This window comes from Panicum virgatum, chromosome 4K (assembly GCF_016808335.1).
Source record: "Panicum virgatum strain AP13 chromosome 4K, P.virgatum_v5, whole genome shotgun sequence".
NCBI classification, from domain to species: Eukaryota; Viridiplantae; Streptophyta; class Magnoliopsida; order Poales; family Poaceae; genus Panicum; species Panicum virgatum.
In genome coordinates, this window is record NC_053139.1 from 3,079,078 (window position 1) to 3,097,857 (window position 18,780).

Here is an 18,780-nt window from a genome sequence, read left to right on the forward strand (position 1 = left end):
CGGTTTATCCTGGTTCCGGTCGCGAGGCCGTACGTCCAGCAAAGGGGGTGTGCGAGGGCACTATATTATCTTGCACCCGGAGTGCTTGTAGCAGGGGATACAAGCAAGACGAGAAAGGGAGGGAAGCTCCCAAATCTCTGCTAGAAGTGGAGTCGGCGGAGATGAGTGCTCAGTAGTCCCTGAACGTCCTCTTAGAAGAGAGAAAAGCCAGAGAGCCAGAGACCAACCAGCCAGCCTGGCTAAAAGGAAGCCCGCCTCCTCCTTTTATAGTCCCAAGGAGGGGCGGTGCACATGAGTGGGGGCATAGAAGTCGTTGTTTTCCCCTGAATCGCGGGGTACAGTGGTTGGATACTATAGGAAGTACACTATGGGAAGGCGGCGCGCATCGCTGTCGTCCTGGATTTCGTCCTTGGTTCTGCGAAGATCGCGCTAGTCGTCCTACAGTGTCCTTACAGGCGGCGTGGTCGTAGCTGATGTATGGTCTTCTATATACGGCACGGTGGCATTCGGTGGGCCCTACGGATTAGGGTCCTGCATGCACCAGCGGCAGTGGTAGCGGGGCGCGCGGCGGCCCTGGACCCCCTGGTCGGAGTGCGGGCGTGCACACTAGGAGGTCCGGGGGACGCGCGGAGGTCCCGGACTCCACAAGGGGGGAGGTCCGGGGCTCCGCCCGTGCATGCTGAGTGCCCCTCTCGAAAGGACACGTGACATCGCCGGACCCCTTCCCTAGTGGGGAGGTGAGTCCGGATGGTCGGTGTCGGCGGAACAGTACGGGAGCAGTGCCGGGCCCGTCTTGTCCCGCATCACAGGTCCCACAGTGTTGCTATAGCAACTGGGGCGGCGGAGCGGTGACCGAAATCAGCGGATGGGACTCCGGTCACATCCACTGTGGGAGTGGCAGTCTGACGCAGCCCGTCCTTTGAGCCGTGGCGGAGTGGCTGGCCTTTAATGCCTTCGTACGACGGGCGGTTGGGCGGCGGGGCTGTTTGTCCCTTGTGCCGAGAGACGGCCTCGAGCGAGGCGGAGATGAGTCACCCGCTCGAGGGTAGATCCGCGACCCTCGAGCGAGGCGGAGGTGTGTTGCACGGTCGAGGGTCCCGAGGGGAGCCCTCGAGCGAGGCGGAGATCGTTTTCGCGGGTTCGAGGGGGATGCGAATGGGCCGCATGCTGTGTTTCTTTGAGTCCTTTCCTTTCTTCCGGATGGGAAGCAGGCCGTGGGCCTTCGTGGGCCCAGTTGCCTTAACAGGTGTTTATGTTTTAAAGTGATCTTATTACCCCGATTAGGGTGCCCCTAATCGTGGTACCCGACAATTAGTATAGTCAATCATGGATTAATTACTATCATTAAATTCGTTGCGAAAAATTACACACATCTATAAAAAAATTTTACAAATAAATTTTATTTAATGGATCATGCATTGAAGATTTTTTTCCTAACACGTTTTGTGCTACGCATCCAAACGGGCCCCAAGGCAGCGTCATCATGCATGGAGCACGCACGGAACGCGCGCGCCAAGACCTTGCCCCGCCCGACGCGCGCGCACAACCAACCCGTGGCCGCCACGTAACCACACACGGTTGCCCCACCGCTAAGGATCCGCTTCCCTCAGATTTCGAATCCTTGTTCCTCTTCCCCCTCCGCCGGCCGGACTTCCTCCGCCGCCCACACCCGCCTCGGCCTTGCCTTCCCTTCTCTCCCCCCACCCCAGCGCCAAACGAGAAGCACGCCTCCCTATTTAACGGAGCCTACCGGTCGGCGCGGCGCCATCCCCCTCCGCCGGAGCCACGCATTCCCCGCCCCCTCCTCCTTCCCAGCTTCGCTGTCAACCGGCTATTTACCGCCCGCGACTGCGCGCCTTCGCTTTGGCCCCGCGCCTGCCCCGCCCCCCCGTCCTGCCCGTCCCCCGACGCCGGGGGCCCGGCCCCACGCGGCGCCGCATCGACGACCAGGCCTCGCCCGCGCCGCCGGGGGGTAACGGCAAGCGCGGCATGGCGCGCCGCGGCGGCCTCGTCCGCCTGCTCGTGACGCTCATCCTCCTCCTACTAGCGCCGCTCCTCGCCGCCGCCGCCGCCGAGGCCGCGGCGCCGGCGCAGAACGCGTCCGAGGAGGCGGAGGCGGAGCATCCTCCGCCGCACATCCTGCCGCGCCCCCTCATCATCGAGCTCCCGTCCTCGGCCGCGGAGGAGGCGCTGGGCGAGGTGCCGGCGGATGCCGTCGCGGCGTCGTTGGAGGTGGAGCTCGACCTGGTGCCGGCCGCCCCGGCGCAGGATGCTTCCGAGGACGTGGCGGCGGCGGACGCGCAGCAGCAGCACCTGCCGCGCCCGCTCGCCATCGACCTCCCGCCGTCCTCGGCGGCGGGGCCGCGGGGCGGGGACGACGTGCCGGCAGACGTGCGCTGCGCGAGCTGGCGCCTCGCGGCGGAGGCCAACAACCTCGCGCCGTGGAAGGCGGTGCCGCCGGGGTGCGCGGCGCACGTGCGGGACTACGTCACGGGCGTCGCCTACCGCTCCGACCTCGAGCTCGTCGCGCGGGAGTCCGCCGCCTACGCGCGCGCCGCGCCGCTCCGGGGCGACGGCCGCGACGCCTGGGTGTTCGACGTCGACGAGACGCTGCTCTCCAACCTCCCCTACTACGCCGACCACGGCTACGGGTGAGTAGTGCTCTCGCCTCACGCGTTCCCATCGTCAAAAAGGGCAGAAATGTAAGCACGAAATCCCCAATTTGGCAGGCCACGAAATCCATCGCGGAATCAAATCCTTGGTTGACGCATCTCACCCAAAATGGCAAAACTTTAGACAGGGCAGGGCAAAAGTTAGGCATGCACCGCTCACACGGTGCTCTTGATTTCAAACCGCAGGCTTGAATTGTTCGACCACCAGAAGTTCGACAGGTGGGTGGAGAGGGGCGAGGCGCGTGCGATCCCCTCCAGCTTGGAGCTGTACAATGAGGTTCGCGAGCTTGGGTTCAAGACCTTCTTGCTCACGGGCAGAAGCGAGGGGCACCAGGGCGTCACCGTGGAGAACCTCAAGAAACAGGGGTTCCATGATTGGGACAAGCTCATACTCAGGTATACCTCGCACATTACTTTCAGTCAACTGCTTTTTACCATTGCAAGTGCACACATCAATCTTGCTTGCTGGCTGCCCTGCTTTAATACTGAATACTGAATGAGGTGCTTGAGATCCAAATGTTTTACCACTATGCTATTGATGTGCCTGTCCAACAATCCATCCAAGTAGCTAATGTTAGCTAAGGGTCAAAATCCTTTTGGTTGAATGCTGAACTTGACATCTTCTAAGCTCAGTCAAATTTGTCGCCTCGGCACTTTGTATGACTCACTATTCTTCAACGAACTCCAATGTTCATGCAATTATGTTGGGTGTTCGCTCTGAAATGTGTCTCTCCCAATTTCCAGGGCGGCATGTGACCGCGAGAAAGCTGCGACAGTCTACAAGTCAGAAAAGAGGAAAGAAATGGAAGAAGAGGGGTACAGGATTCTAGGCAACTCTGGTGACCAATGGAGCGATTTGCTGGGATCGCCCATGAGCGTTCGCTCCTTCAAGCTCCCCAATCCAATGTATTATATCCCATGACAGATACTGAAAATAGGGCGGGTGAAAATGCCGTGTTTTATTTGATGCATTTTTCACCAGGCCCAATTCAACATCATGCTGACTGATGGAAACTGAGAATAATCTGGCAATGGAATTTAAATTGTACAAAAGCTTCACTAGCTCCATGTAGTATACTGCATACATTGTCTGTAAGTTCGAAATGCAAAGAGTTACTTTATGAATAATTGGTTGAAATGCGACGAGTTACTTTGTGAATAATTGGGGTTCCGGTATTGCCCTGCACTGAAAAGTGAAAACTACAGGGTGACAGTTTCTGCAGAGCTTGCAGCTGCCAGAAAGGGAGTTTAATGTTTCTTGATGCTTATTTAAAAAAAAGTTTCTTATGCATCTCCTCTAACCCTATACTGAAAATGCTGCTGCCAGTCCCTCTATACTTCAGCGTATATATGCATGTAATTATACACATCTCTCATGCGTATTTGAGAAAAAAAATATAGAGTGAGAATTTTCAGTTTTTGTAATTTGGTCGTGTCTTTAAACGTTCAGGTCATCCCTGTTTCTAAATTCACACGGCCGCATCATTTTCACTTTAGTGTTTCAACGAGCAGGGTTGCGTCCTAAAACTTTGAAGCGTAACACAGCAAAGGTAAGCGATTTTCTGATTTTGAGGGTAATATTTAGTCAGAACGCGCCTCACCAAATGGCTGCTAATGGGGAAGGCATCACTGATACCGCATACCAGTAGGCTCATACTGTCATACACAGCACCCATATGCAATTCCGCATCACCTTATATGACCGCTGGGCAGATCACAGTGTCGTATTCTCATCACAGTAAACAGCTAATCATTTAACTCTGATTACTAACCACAACTCAGAACACCTATCACAATCTGCCGAATAGGAATTTACTAAGGCGTGATAATAATAATAATAATAATAATAATAAAAGTAAACACTTTGGTGTACCAGCAGGAATTGTTTCAAATTCTTCACTTAAAATCTTGAACAATTCATACAGTAGGAAATTTCACAAAGGTGTGTGTGAGACACTTGAGCAAATCACTGCACCATAGGGTCAGGGTTCCCAGCAGCGAGAATATCAAGCAATGAGTTCTGGGGCTCCAACTCTTCGTGCCACAGCGGAAGCTTGTCACCAGGGTAAAAGTTCCTCTTGACACCATCCGCATTTATCTGTGGCATAATCAAATCAGAAAACAGGGAATTCATTGAATGGATGTTATAAGTGAATCAAGTAACATCATCAGTGTAAACAGGGTGCAGCACATAGTTAAGGCATTCCAATTGCCCTTGTAACACCATTCAAATACATTTCAGAAAATGCTACCAACATACATCAATCTTACATGATAAAGGCAGGATATCACACCATCCAAGACATTGAATGAACAGTTACAATTTTGAATTACAGTTCATTAGTTTTACTTTTGAAAGATATCACGAGACCCATTGTGCTAGGTATAAGTGCCAAAAATAACATGAGAGAAGAAAATCCATGGCATCAACAAGTTCAGGTGTTTATGATGTTTCAGTATTTCTCAACAAAGGGAAGTACAATCAGCGAACAAAAAAGAGAACTTACAGTAACTGTACGAACAACTCCTCCACTAGCACCATCACGGGCCATAGCAAGGGAAACTACCTTCACCACAAATTTCTGTAAATATGAAGATAAAAAAGATCAGTTAGAAAAATTGGTCCCAATTTTGTTCTATTATCTTGTATTAGTATCCAGACAAGGAACTCATGGATACACCTCTGCCTCTTCCTGGCTCATTCCCTCTCTCCATTCATGATCAAGAAGCGCATACAGGTAACTGGAACCCGAACCTGCAAGATGTCAGAGATAACATCATAAGAGTCAAAAACAGTACAAGATATAACACAGTAAAGAGGATTAGTAAAATAATATGGTTCATATTTCTCAGAAAAGCAAGTTTTTTCTTAACAAGATTTGGAGATGAAGATTCAAATTAATGCAAAAATGCAAACAGTAAGTGATTTGGGAGAAAAATGGCAAGGTACATCAAGGGTGCTTGCTTTTAAAAAAAAAGAAACCATGTAACTGCATGGATGAAATATACCTCCAATTGCAAATGGTTGCCGCAGAATTGTTCCGCCAAGGGGAACTGAAAAAATTTGGCCTCCCTCATACTTGTCCCATCCTCCAATAATCATGCCAGCTTGCAACATGTTCTGGACATTGACAACAAATATTCATAATGAAATTCATTGAGAACTTAACAACAAACGTGAAAAATGATCCCTAGAATTTTAACAATCTGTGTGCTAGAAAGCTATGAAGCATACCTTGTTCTGATAAGCAAGCAACCTAATCAAGTTGGCTGCAACTTTAACAGTAGCTGGTTGCCCAAGCTGAATTCTGCACAGGGAGGCAACTTTATCATCAGCTACCGTGCAAGTGAAATTTCAAGAACAGTATACCATGTATTTATAAAAAAGAACTCAAGTCTTGTACAGTTTATTAAATTATTCAACAAGAAGATTAAACAATATTAGGTTATGTACTTATGTACGAAGAACAAACTTACGTGTGTTGGTGGAGGAAATAACGCACATAGTCGGAAATAACTTGTGTGTCAGCAGCCTGTGAGAAAATGAAAATACTAAGATTCTTACATGTGAAATAAACAATTTACAAACAGAAATTTGCCATCTCTGCCCCTACGCAGGGGACTGTGCATGGCGAATTCCTTTCTATTATGATAATAGAAGACAACGCAGAATAAAAAACATTAATATGAATAACTATAGTATCTTAATGTTGCTTGACTGGGTCAGACCAACAGTCAAATATAAGCAACTGTCCTGAACTTGGTCCCATCAAAGAAAGTACTAACATGTTAAAGGGATCTGAGCAAAAAGTTTCTACTCGGACATATTAATATGACAATTAAAGTTTCTTCTCAAACATCTTAATGACAATAACATGATAAAACAACAAGTAAAAGGATTCAATCTAGAAAATAAGATGGGCACTTACAGATCCAGAGCGGCAGACATACACATTGTCTGTCAGCTGAGTAATCTTGTCTGAAGCACGGTTGGCCACGTACATTCCTATATATCCAAGCAGGAAACAAAAAGATGTGAACATGATGCTAGAAAAAAGGAAAAAGTCCACATTACCCCCCTAAACTCTCCCCAAAGTCTAAAACTCAACCCTGAAGTCCAAAACCGGCCAATTAACGCCCCTCAATCGTCCAAAACTAGACACCGAACCCCCCTAGTCCAAACCAGTCTGGTTTCGTGACATACTGGCGTCCACGGTGGCAAGGGGGCATTAAAATAGATCCTACCAATTTCTCTCTCTCTTCTCCTAGCGCCGGCGAACTCAGTGGAGGGAGATGGCGAGCGTGTGGCGCGAGACGGCCACCTCACCGTCGCCGGCTCGCCTCGGCCTCCCCGACGCGCCCCTCCTTCCTCCTCATCCCTGCACCTCCCTCTCCGGCGCGGCCGGCGAGCTCGCGGGACGGCGACTGGCGAGCGGTGGCCGCCGCGCGCGGGACGGCGGCGCTCAAGCTCGGCCCTCTCCGGCGCGGACGACGGCGCTCGAGCTCGGCCACTCCTCCCTCGGCGGACGGCGGCGGTCGAACGGGCTCGAGCTCGGCGGCAGGCCCCTGGCCTCCTCCCTCCACGGCGAGATCCGGCGGCGCCCTGCACTTCTTCCTCCCTCCTCCCTGCGCCCCAGAGCTCGGCCGCGGCCTGGCGGCGCGGCGGGCGGAGCTCCCGAGCTCCAGAGCTGCGCGGTGCGGGCGGCGGGCGGGCGCAGGCAAGCCGCCGTCGCAGCGGGCAGCCGGAGCGGCGAGGGGGCCTCCTCCCTGCCCCCGGCGAGGTGCGCGAGGCGAGGCGAGGGGCCGCCCCGCCTCCAGCACGCCACGCCGGTCCGCCTCCAGCGTCTTCTCTCTCTGGCTCAATTTCTCTCTCTCGCTCGTCTCCCCCAAGCTCAATCCGCGGAAGCAGATGGCTAGCGCAAGTACTCCATGCCGAGCTCCGGCCACCGGCCGGCCGGGAATCAACTATTCCCCACCCGCCATGGCCACCTCACCGTCGCCGGCTCGCCTCGGCCACTCCGGCGCGCCCCTCCTCCCTGCACCTCCCTCTCCGGCGTGGCCGGCGAGCTCGCGGGACGGCGAGCAGCGGCCGGTGCGCGCGGGACGACGGCGCTCGAGCTCGGCCCTCCCCGGCACGGACGGTGGCGCTTGAGCTCGGCCACTCCTCCCTCGGCGGACGGCGGCGCTCGAACGGGCTCGAGCTTGGTGGTAGGCCCCTCCTCCCTCCACGGCGAGATCGTCCGGCGCCCCTGCACTTCCTCCCTCCTCCCTGCGCCCTGGAGCTCGGCCGCGGCCTAGGGCCCGGCTGCGGCCTAGCGGCGCTGCGGGCGGAGCTCCCGAGCTCTAGAGCGGTGAGGGGCCTCCTCCGCCCCCCCGGCAAGGTGTGCGAAGCGAGGCGAGGGGCCGCCCCGCATCCAGCACGCCGCGCCGCCCCGCCTCCAGCGTGCTGCACCGCTGGCGGGCCACCATGGCGAGGCGGACCACCACGGCTGCCTCGAGGTCGGCCGTTCTCGGCCCGGACGGCGGCGCCCTCCCTTGCTCCCTCCGAGCGCACTCTCCTCCGGCCACGCCATGCCGCAAGCTCGCCTCCAGCTCGCGCGCCCTCCGCCCAGTCGCGCCCTCCGCCACGGCCGCGCCCTCCGTCGGCCAAATCCAGCTGCGCCCTCCGCCCAGCCAGCGGAGCTGGAGCGTGCGGGGGCCGGCTCTCTCCTCCCGCGTTGACGAGGCCGATCCAGGTGCCGCCCGGCTCTTCCTCTGCTCCGGGCTGACGTGGACGCCACATCAGATGGAAAAACAGCCTTTGGTGAGCTCAGGGGTCCAATACCCGGGTTGGATAGTTTAGGGGGGTCAGCTACCCGGTTTTATAGATGGAGGTTGAATTCTAGACTTTTGGAAGAGTTGAGGGGGGAAATCTGGACTTATTCCTAGAAAAAACAAGAACGGAGCAGCTTATCATTGAACTTATTCCGTGTAAACAGGAGCAAAAGCATTTCTCGGAATTACTTATAGACCACAAGAACTTGCAGAGGCATCTTCACAGTAAACACTACCTAAGTTAAATTGCAAGAATACATGACACAAAAGTACACCAAAGTAGCACACGATCTCATCTTTCATTTTTCACAACTACTACTATCATGGAATGGTGGACATTTATTTTACTGAATCACCAAACTCATCCCTGAAACAAAAGTGAGCACATCTTCTCACCGTTTGTTGTCACAACAAATAATATCACAGCAAAAAAGTTAATTACCGTGGATGTCATTTTTAGTAATACAACAAGGTACTATTCAGAGACTCGGAGTTGGGCTATTCAACAAGGTTTTTCTTAGGAACACCAAAATTCTTCAATCAACAATGGATGTTAGTTTAAGTTTAATCACAGATGCGATACAACAAGGTACTGCTCAGAGTTAGGCTACTCTATAAAAAAATCCTCAGAAAAAAGAGCAAAACTCTTCCATCAATGATCTGACGATTCAAACAGGCTGCAGAGAACAGCCAAATTCCTTCAGGCCTCAGCATACCCCCCCCCCTCCTGCTAGCACAAAGCTCCTCTAATCTCGCAAGTCGAAACTAACAATGAACCCAACAGTTATTAAACTAGAAAGGAAGTAGACATCGCCTGAATCCCAACGATCCAAGCGAAAACCTAGGCCCGCAACGCAATCCCCACGTCAAATCTACCCCCATCCGCGGCAGGCTCTCCTGCGGCATACCCAGATCGATAGGAACAGAAGTCCGTACCAGTGCTAGTCCTGGAGTCGGCGCCGAGGACGACGCCGCCCTCGTAGCAGACCCCGACGATGGTGGTCCCCATCCGGTGCTCCCCGGTGGTCGGGGCCTCGCCGGCGGCGGCGGAGCTGCTCGAGTGCGCGGCGTCCATGGCGGCGCGGCGAAATCCGCGGCGGCGAAAAGCTAGCCGGCGAGGCGAGGTGGGGCGGTGGCGGTCTGGTCTGGTTCGATTCAGCAGCGCAGAGGTTGAGAACTCGAGACGCCTCGGCTTCTGCCTCCCTCGCAAGAAAGAAACCGAGGAGACGACGACGACGACGTGTTTGGTGTGTGGCGCGGCCTGTTGGGCCGGGCCCAAGCATCAGCTCATGTGCTAGTCGGGCTCGGCTGGGCTACGTTGGGCTCGTTTGCAGCCTGAGACCTGGAGGAGACTGGGCTCAGGAGAATTGAAAAACCGCGGGCCATCAGCCAGCATCATCGCCACTCAAAAAGAAAAAAAAAAAGCCGGCATCATCGACCCGTGTTAAACCACTGACAGAGTGACAGTGAGAACTGTTACTGTGATTACACAGGAGGCTCAACAACGCACCTCTGTATTGAACAGTGAGTCTGTTACCGACAGCTTATCATCAATCATTACATTGTGATAACAAGCACGAAGTGCTACTTTTGCTTATTGAGCTACTGTCATCACCCATCAGTCGAACTTGCGTAACTTGTGCTTCTTGGACATCAGTGTACTTGGAAATTACAGACTCTCATGCAGGAATTCAAGACGACAAAGTGACATCTAGCGGCCAGATGATGATGTCGCTGATTCAGATGAGAAACAGCCATCAGTGTACTTGTGGCCAGTAGTTCCTGCAATTTCAGTTGACTGAATCCCAATTTATTTCCAACAATTTCCTGCTCACCTTCATCTTCAGTAGGACCATCAAACCAAAGATTTTCTCACATGTGGAGCCGATGAACTGGAAATGCCAAGTGCTTGCTGATCAGTCCCTATTTGGACCATCAAAATCCCTAATTTTTACATTTTAGCCGCTAATTCGGATCGCGATTATTAATCACAATCCGATTATTTACATTTGAGTCGGAGTCCCTATTTGGACCTAACTCCTGCTGATCAGTCCTCCATTATCCAGGCCTTCTCCGGCACCCGCCCGACCGCCGACGCCGCCGGCGATGTCCGCTTGTCGTCCCTGAAGACCTCGCTATTGCTGATAATGGCACCTGCCGTTTCCCTCGCCGGCGCAGAGGTTGCGTTCCTCGCCGCGGAGACCTGCCATCGTACTCGTGCCGGCGGCGGCGCGTCTAGAGACTAGCGGTCCGGAGGCCGCCGACGCCGCCGCCCTGTCGCCGTGACGAGGAAGAAGGAACGCGGAGCTAGTCCCAGATTATTGTCGTCTTCTCCATGATCTTCGTGGCGGTTTTGCCCTTCGTGTTCGTGCAGTGGTCGCTTGCGCTGCTGTGGTTGGCGCCGGAACGAAGCCATTGGTAAAGATTCAGGTGTGTGTGCTGCTGGCTACTGGCTGCACATCGACGCAATCCTCTCCCCCACCGATCGATGATTCCTCTGCGATGATGTGCCATACAAGCAGGGCACACACAAGTAGTCAGTAGTCCCCGTTTCTTCTTCCATAAATATAACTGCTCAAGGCTTCCAGAATTTCTTGTTTAAACCTTTACAACAAAATGCCACTGCTAACCGCAGCGCAACTGCAAATCACAAATACTGCTATTGCTATCAATGTATCATCATCATATCTTTTTTAAGATAGTTCATACTTTGCGCTACTTAGTTCTTTTGCATACAAGCGATACAAAGATCCAACACTCCACGCAAAAATAATTCGAGACTGAAGAAAACTACACATCGTACATGGACACTATCAGCTTCCATCTTGATCATGCATAGCACGTTCTTGCTTAACCAACATGGATGCATAGGCTCTGCATATGAGAAGCAAGCATTACTGCATCAGTCCACTTCTTGCCAGTATTTCAAGCAAGTTCAATCACCTTGATTCTGGGCTCTGGTTCCCATCAATTTCATGTTCACCTTTATCTTCAATAGGATCATCCAATCACAGATTTTTTCACATATGGAGTCGACGAACTGGAAGTAGCCAATGCTCACTGCCTTGTTGAATATAAGTACCCACCATACAGCTGCCAATCCAATTCCGAAGCCGAGTCCTGAAAATACAAACAATAAGACATCGTGGACATCTGTGTGTTCTTCATGACCAGCTTGTTTCTCCTTGTTCCCAGCACAGCTCTCAGGAACAAGAGGGCTACAGAGGTCGCTGTTGCCTACATATATGTACGGATCTTCATCGCTGAGAGTTTGAAGCTGAGAACCCGGTGGTATATTCCCGGAAAGATTGTTGTAAGACATGTTGAGATGCCTTAGTAAATGTAATGGTGCCATGCTCTGAGGAATCACACCAGAAAGCTGGTTCCATGAGAGATCAAGGGACTCCAGTGAACGCATACTGCCAACTGTTTCTGGAATATGGCCGTGGAGGAAATTTCTCGAGAGATTCAGGTTCTTGAGCTCCACAAGAGCTCCAATTTCGATGGGAATTTCTCCTGTTAGATCATTATCAGAAAGGTCAATGCTCTTCATCAGATTAAGGATCCTGGTGTACGATCTTTCTTCTCCTTTGATTGTAATGTATAGACTCTCGTAATAGGCAATACTGCCACCAAAACCATCAAAAGCCATCGTTGGCGAAATAGGTCTTGATTGTTGTGAAGCCATTAAGGTGAAGTTTCCAATACTTCGGGGCACGGGTCCTGAAAGCTTGTTGCTAGCAAGATCCAACACTTGAAGGCCCAGTAGTTGTGACAATCCAGCAGGAATATTTCCTGAGAACTGATTTGACGCAGCCTAAGTATTATGAGAAATTGCAGAGTATCTCCTATCCATGAAGGTATGGAACCCTCAAAGTGGTTCTCTCCAAGATCAAGTATAAACAAAAGGTTGCATGAGCTTAGAGAGGCAGGTAAGACTCCAGATAGCTTGTTCCTGCTTAAATACAACAACAACAACAACAACAACAACAACAACAACAACATAACATTTTTTCCCAAGCAAGTTGGGGTAGGCTAGAGATGAAACCCGAAAGAAATAAATTCAAAGTTCAGGCACATTGATAGCTAGTCTCCAAGCGCTCCTATCCAAAGCTATCTCTTTAGAGATATTCCAATCCTTAGTCTCTCTTAACCGACTCATCCCACGTCAGTTTAGGTCTACCTCTACCCCTCTTTACATTATCGACCCGCTCAAAAACCCCATTACGCACCGGCGCCTCAGGAGGCCTTCGTTGAACATGTCCAAACCATCTCAGCTGATGCTGGATAAGTTTCTCCTCAATTGGTGCCACCCCAACCCTATCCCAAATAACTTTGTTCCTGCTTAAATGCAAAGAAAAAATTGAAGTAAGAGACCCAATGCTTGATGGTATTTCTCCCTCAAGGTTGTTGCTTGAGAAGTCCAGGGCAAATAGTGTTGTGCTCTGCTTCCACTGATTAGGAATTTCACCTGATAAGTTGTTACTTGACAGGTCTACTGTCGACAACCATTCCATGTCACATAAGTACCCAGGTATGCTCCCATTTAGATGATTGTTTGACAAGAAAATAAAGCGCAGGTCATTGCCTCCTAAACTGTTGGGCAATGATCCAGAGAAAGAATTGTTGGAGAGATCAAGGACTTCAAGACTTCTTGGCATATCAGGAATCTGACCTTCTAGTTGGTTAGAACTTAGCTCCAAGAAATGCAGTGACTTCATATGCTCCAGAGATGCTGGCAGCTTGCCTGTGAGCTGGTTGTTGGAAAGATCCAAACTAGTGAGAGACATCAATGAAGTCCAAACCCATTCAGGCAAAGGGCCCATAGTTCCTGTGTTGCTCAAATTTATTATCGCAATGCTGGTCTGAGTGTGAATCCACTGCGGGAACTGCGATTCTAGAGGACAAGAATGTAGTTGGAGTTCAATAAGTTGAAAAGGTGGCACCCAGTTTGCACCCACAGAAATCCTCAAGGAGTTAGAGGACATAGCAAGAGTAGATAGCATGGATAGATTGGCTAGGTGTTCTTCAGACAAGACACCTTGAAGAAAATTAGAAGAAATGTCTAGGTGATGTAAGTTTGTGAGCTGATTGATATTGAATGGTACATGACCCGATTATGAGTTATTGCTGAGGTCAACTGAAAAGAGTCTTCTGGAGGACCCAAGCCATCCAGGTATACTACCAGTTAAATTATTACTCCCCAAGTTTACTATAGATAGTTGCTTCATGCAGGTAGCCATGGCCTTCCCAAAGTTGACAATATCACCAGCAAGAATGTTTTTGGACAAATCTAGGTACTCAAGTTTGCATAATCTACCTATTGATATTGGAATTGTTCCTTACAAACTGTTTGTGGACAAAATAAGGTATGTGAGGCCAGTTAAATTTCCCAAGGCTTCAGGAATCGACCCATACAGCCCACAGAAGGCCAAGTCAATGTCGGTCACAGTCTGTATCTTGGTCAACCAATATGGAAAGGTAGAATTGAGGTTGTTGCCCGACAAATCAATTTTACTGAGAACTGTGAAGTTGGATTGAGATAGAGAATTCAGGTCTGTGGATGGAAGATCAGTACTAGTCAACTTAAGCTCCTGAAGGGAAGAAAGCATTTAATGATGCCAGCCAGTCTGAAGCAGCAGAAAGGTTCCACCATGACATGTCAAGGTAAGCCAGTGATGAAAGCTGAGAGAGCCAAGAAGACTGTTAACAGAGCTGCTGGAAGTATAGCTGTCATTAGGATAGCTAATATCAAGGTAATTCAGCTTGGTCAAGTTTCCAAGGTGAGGGGGAATTCTTTTGCCAAAGCCAGCATTGGACAAGTCAAGATGCCTCAGGCTCTTCAAAGATCCTATGAATTCAGGTATATTTGCACCACCAAAATCATTCTTACTAAGATCAAGGTACTCCAGATGAGTCAGATTTTCCACAGATTTAGGAATCGGCCCATGAAGTCCACAATAGGCCAAGTTGATCTCTGAGACAGATTGTATACTGGTTAACCAATACGGAAAGGTAGAATTGAAGTTGTTGCTTGACAAATCAATTCTATCTAGGACCGTGAAGTTGGACTGGGATAGAGAATTCAGGTTGGTACGCTGAAGATTTGTAAAACATAAATGAACCTCCTGAAGGGAAGCAAGCATGTTCAGTAACTCCAGCCAGTCCGAAGCAGCAGAAAGATTCCACCATGACATGTCAAGGTAAACCAATGATGAAAGCCCAGAGAGCCAACAGAGATCGTCAACAGAGCTACTGGAACTAAAGGTGTCACTTGGAAAGCTAATATCAAGGTAATTCAGCTTCGACAAGTTTCCAAGTTGAGGGGGAATTTTCCTACCAAAGCCAGCACCATGCAAGTCAAGATGCCTCAGGTTCTTCAATGATCCTATGAACTTAGGGATATTTGCACCACCAAAATCATTTCTACTAAGATCAAGGTACTCCAGATGAGTGAAATGTGTCAACGATGGGCTGATGTCACCTGTAAGAACATAATCCTTGCTGAAGTTATTGCTGCCGAGGTCAAGCTTAATAATGTGCCCAGTGCTGTTGTGGCATGTCACACCATACCAACTGCAACAATTTGGACCCGCCCATGATGACAGTAGGCCCTGAGGGTCTTTAAGGGTGGCCTTCAAATCGAATAGGGCATCTCTTTCCTTTCTAATACACGTGCTTGCTGCTGTGGTTTTGGTGAACACTTGCAAAAGGAGCAACAATGGAAGTAGTGAAAGGCGCATGATGCTCGTCAAGTTGGAAGTGCTGCCTCTTTGGGGGTTTATAAGTGAAACACTATCCAGTGAAGACACCTGCCCACATTAGCAAGAAGAATGGTCCACTGCCAGCTTTATCCTATGGTCATATTAAAATTAGTAATGAACCATTAACTTGCAGATGCATTTTGAGATGAGGCCTAGTGTTATCAAGATAAGATTCTTTTTTGGGATGAGGCCCAACTACTATAAGAAAGCTGGCACAAGAAAATTTTCATGGTTGAAGTTCATGACAGTTCAATAACTTTGAATGCTATCACCTAGGAGAAAAGACAACTCAACTGCTCCAGAAAGAAGAAAGAGGAAAACTTGCTATAGCTGATACTAGATCTTCACTCCTAACTCAAAGATCAGGATCAGCAAAATGAAAAGAGGAAGACATCCCTGGCCTCCATCCATGCACAATAATCATAGTGTCACTGCTCATAGACATGTGGTTTAGAGAGGCTGGCGAACACCAGTTCAACTCCACAACACTGAGAACATCTGGCAAGACTGATAGAATTAGGCATGAACTCTTTTTTTAAAAAAATAGGCATGAGCATAGAGGAAAACAGAAAATGAACAAATTTGATTGAATCCCAACACTGTACTATGGAAAAAAAAACAAATGCCTAAACATCCTACCTGAAGGCCTGAACAGAATAAGCACTACTTGAGAAACGTAACTCCGTCTTACCAGAGCCCAAGTTTCCATCCGTTTAACACTTCTAGAGTAGATTGGTACAGATAAAATGTAACTGAAAAGATTTAATGCTTCCAGTTGACTGAATATGCTTATTGATCTACAAGCATTGCTATGTGACGTTCACTTCACAATTATTGGAATCTAAAAAACACAGCCAGCCGGCAGGGTTTGAAGTCACAAGTCAGCAGTAATCAAATGATATCAGCAGGGTGCCGTGTGCGGATGACTCCTTGATTAAATACTGAAACGTTGTCAAGTCCCCAATCCTTTTTTTTTTTGAACCGAAAGTCCCCAATCCTAATCTGACCACATCGTTTCCTTATTATTATTGTGCTTCATCCATAATGAATTTAGTAAAATTATCATGCAGTACGATTGTTGTACCCATTGGGAGGTGCTAGCTATGTCAAGGTTTATCAGATAAATGGGAAGATGGAATGAATACAAACCTATTTTTTATAAATTGAGGTGTTCTGACTGAACCGTCAGAAATCTATACACAAGGAAGGCAACATTTGCTCTACAATCCCGTCAAATGAGTAAGATAACGGTGCACCGCACTGCAACAGAAACGGGAACATCTGATTTGTGGGAGCTTAGTTGAAGTTAGCGGGTAGACCTGAAACAGTGGAAGGCAAGGCAACGGCGCGGCGCATCCGAGGCCAGGTTCGCTGCCTCGCCGTCTCCATCCGCGGCTCCGCGCGTCCTCCTCCGCAAAAAAAATGCCGCGCCTTGCAAAGCGGCCACGGCCCCGACCTCCCCGGAGCGTAGGGGTTGCTCCGCGTTGCCGAACACTTTGACTGCGGAGTGCTACGGCCTTGGGGTCTTCCTTGTCCTCTTGCCGGAACAAGGAGAGGAAGAGGATACTACGCGGATGCCCATTCCCTAAACCAATCCCATGGCCACCTCGCAAGGGAGGCAGGGCTCGCCGGAGCTCCGCCACCGTGTTCAAGGGAGGGGACGAGAGCGAAAAGGAGGGGGGCATACGAAAATAAATAGTACTAAGGTCTATTATGCAAACTAGTCAGGTTACCGCGCTACGCGCGACTATAAAAAAACGTGGACCTAAAATATTAATAGGAAGATATTATATGTTACTATGTTCGAAGCAACATCGTATCGATGTATTGAGTTAGATCTAAAAATTACAGTAAAACGGCATAGTAGTTTTGTGTCTGAGAGCGCGCCAATCTCAAGCATTGTAGTACAGAGGTACAGGTAATTTTTCCTTAGAAATTTTTTTTGTCAGTAGGTATAGTTTAATTACTTTAGTAGGAAAAAAATAAAATTAGATATGAATGAACAATTTAATTATATTTTGTGGATTTACGGAGGGAAATCAAAACCCAAGAATTAGTACAACTACCACATATAAATGTAGTATACAAAGTTTAGTTATTATTTTTGTATGTAGGAAGTAGTTAAATATATTTTGTATTGTCAAATAGTGGAAGGAAAATATTTTTTTAAGATAAAGAGACTAACTTAATAGAATCGTGGGCCCCGCCTGAATAGTACGTGGGCCCCACATGGGTCCCGCCTGAATAGTACGTGGGACCCGCATGAACAATGCACGAGCCCCTGTGGGGCCACGACTCATGAGCTTGCGCCGATTCTTGGCCTTTTAGTATATGTACCTACTTTCTACCCGTTGACTGCCTCGCAGACCTCCATCTGAGCCGCACAGATCAATTGAACGGTCGGAAACTATTAAACACCATTCTGCAAATTAACCCCTACGTTGGATGGCGATTCAACTTTTTACAAACACCACTCTAATTTGGATCACGATTAAACGTGATCCAACTTTTTACAAAAAAAAAACCTTGATTTAGATCACGATTATTGATCGCGATCCGAAACTATGCAAATACTCCCTATCTCGGTCGTGAATTTCCACTTTCGCATTGCAAGCACATCATACTTAATTAATTCTGGATTTTTGTGATCACACTTTGGAGGCTACAACAATTCTGAACTTTGTGCAAACACGTAGGTAATAAATTAGTAACGCTGTTTAGGCTCCAACAGGGCACATGAATCAAATAGAAAACGGCAACAAATGCCAACGAAAGGTTGGTTTAAGATAGAAACACCGTTCAATTCAACCATGCTTTTGCACAAATTCATTACATACAGTATGGTAGGCCCCGTCCCTTCTTTCTCGGAAAATACTAAAACTTCAAGCACACAAGACTTGCAGAATTCTAGCTTAAATTGTTAGTTACAAGTACCATGGTACAATTGCGAATGACATATATACCAAGCATAAATCGCCACTATTACTGTCTATATATCCGCCATATATCATTTGTCTTGATCTAAGTTCCTGCAAAGGGCAATATATATAAAGATTCAAGACTCCATGCAAAAAGAATTCAAAATAAAAAATATTACACATCATACATGGGAATTCTCTACATATCCATCTTGACCATGCAATGCACAATGTTGCTTAACCATGCAGATGGTCTCTGCAGATAAGAAGCAAGAGCATCGTTGCATCAGTCCATCGTTGCACCCATTTATTCTTCCATGGATATAAGCACTCAAGGCTTCCAGAATTTCTAGTTTAAATATTTATAACAAATGCCACTGCTAACCACAGCACAACTGCGAATCACATATTAACAAGCTTCAAGTACTACTATTGCTATCAATACGTCAAATATTCAATAGTTCAGCCTTTGCGCTACTTAGTTCTTTTGCACGCACTCACGCAAAAAATAATTTGAGACTGAAGAAAACTGCACATCGTACTTGGACACTGTCAGCTTCCATCTTGATCATGCATGACAGCTTCTTGCTTAACCATCACGGATGCATAGGC

The 18,780-nt window shown here is 48.9% G+C and overlaps 4 protein-coding genes across 5 annotated transcripts; 1 reads left to right on the forward strand and 3 right to left on the reverse strand.

Moving 5' to 3' along the window:
* Nucleotides 1–1,605: 1,605 nt before the first annotated feature.
* Nucleotides 1,606–3,834, forward strand: LOC120702545 (acid phosphatase 1-like). The gene is made up of 3 exons (XM_039986402.1): nucleotides 1,606–2,651; nucleotides 2,859–3,068; nucleotides 3,417–3,834. Exons 1-3 carry the CDS (start codon nucleotides 1,990–1,992, stop codon nucleotides 3,592–3,594), a joined length of 1,050 nt encoding a protein of 349 aa, XP_039842336.1. The 5' UTR covers nucleotides 1,606–1,989; the 3' UTR covers nucleotides 3,595–3,834.
* A 649-nt stretch (nucleotides 3,835–4,483) lies between these two features.
* Nucleotides 4,484–9,701, reverse strand: LOC120702547 (proteasome subunit beta type-6-like). Its single transcript, XM_039986405.1, has 8 exons — nucleotides 9,423–9,701; nucleotides 6,602–6,678; nucleotides 6,150–6,205; nucleotides 5,908–5,980; nucleotides 5,682–5,793; nucleotides 5,354–5,427; nucleotides 5,180–5,254; nucleotides 4,484–4,770 (listed from the first exon to the last, which is right to left on the reverse strand). The coding sequence occupies exons 1-8, from the start codon at nucleotides 9,559–9,561 to the stop codon at nucleotides 4,639–4,641; spliced, it is 738 nt and encodes a 245-aa protein (XP_039842339.1). The 5' UTR covers nucleotides 9,562–9,701; the 3' UTR covers nucleotides 4,484–4,638.
* A 678-nt stretch (nucleotides 9,702–10,379) lies between these two features.
* LOC120702546 (receptor-like protein EIX1) lies at nucleotides 10,380–16,918 on the reverse strand. 2 transcript variants are annotated; one of them, XM_039986404.1, is made up of 3 exons: nucleotides 12,821–16,918; nucleotides 11,430–12,434; nucleotides 10,380–11,360 (listed from the first exon to the last, which is right to left on the reverse strand). In XM_039986404.1, exon 1 carries the CDS (start codon nucleotides 15,227–15,229, stop codon nucleotides 14,099–14,101), a length of 1,131 nt encoding a protein of 376 aa, XP_039842338.1. In that variant the 5' UTR covers nucleotides 15,230–16,918; the 3' UTR covers nucleotides 10,380–11,360; nucleotides 11,430–12,434; nucleotides 12,821–14,098. The 2 variants fall into 2 exon arrangements, with proteins under 2 accessions (XP_039842338.1, XP_039842337.1); XM_039986403.1 differs by having other exon boundaries at nucleotides 10,380–12,434.
* Nucleotides 11,422–12,138, reverse strand: LOC120704954 (receptor-like protein EIX2). The gene has a single exon (XM_039989507.1). It carries the CDS (start codon nucleotides 12,136–12,138, stop codon nucleotides 11,422–11,424), a length of 717 nt encoding a protein of 238 aa, XP_039845441.1.
* Nucleotides 16,919–18,780: the final 1,862 nt, after the last annotated feature.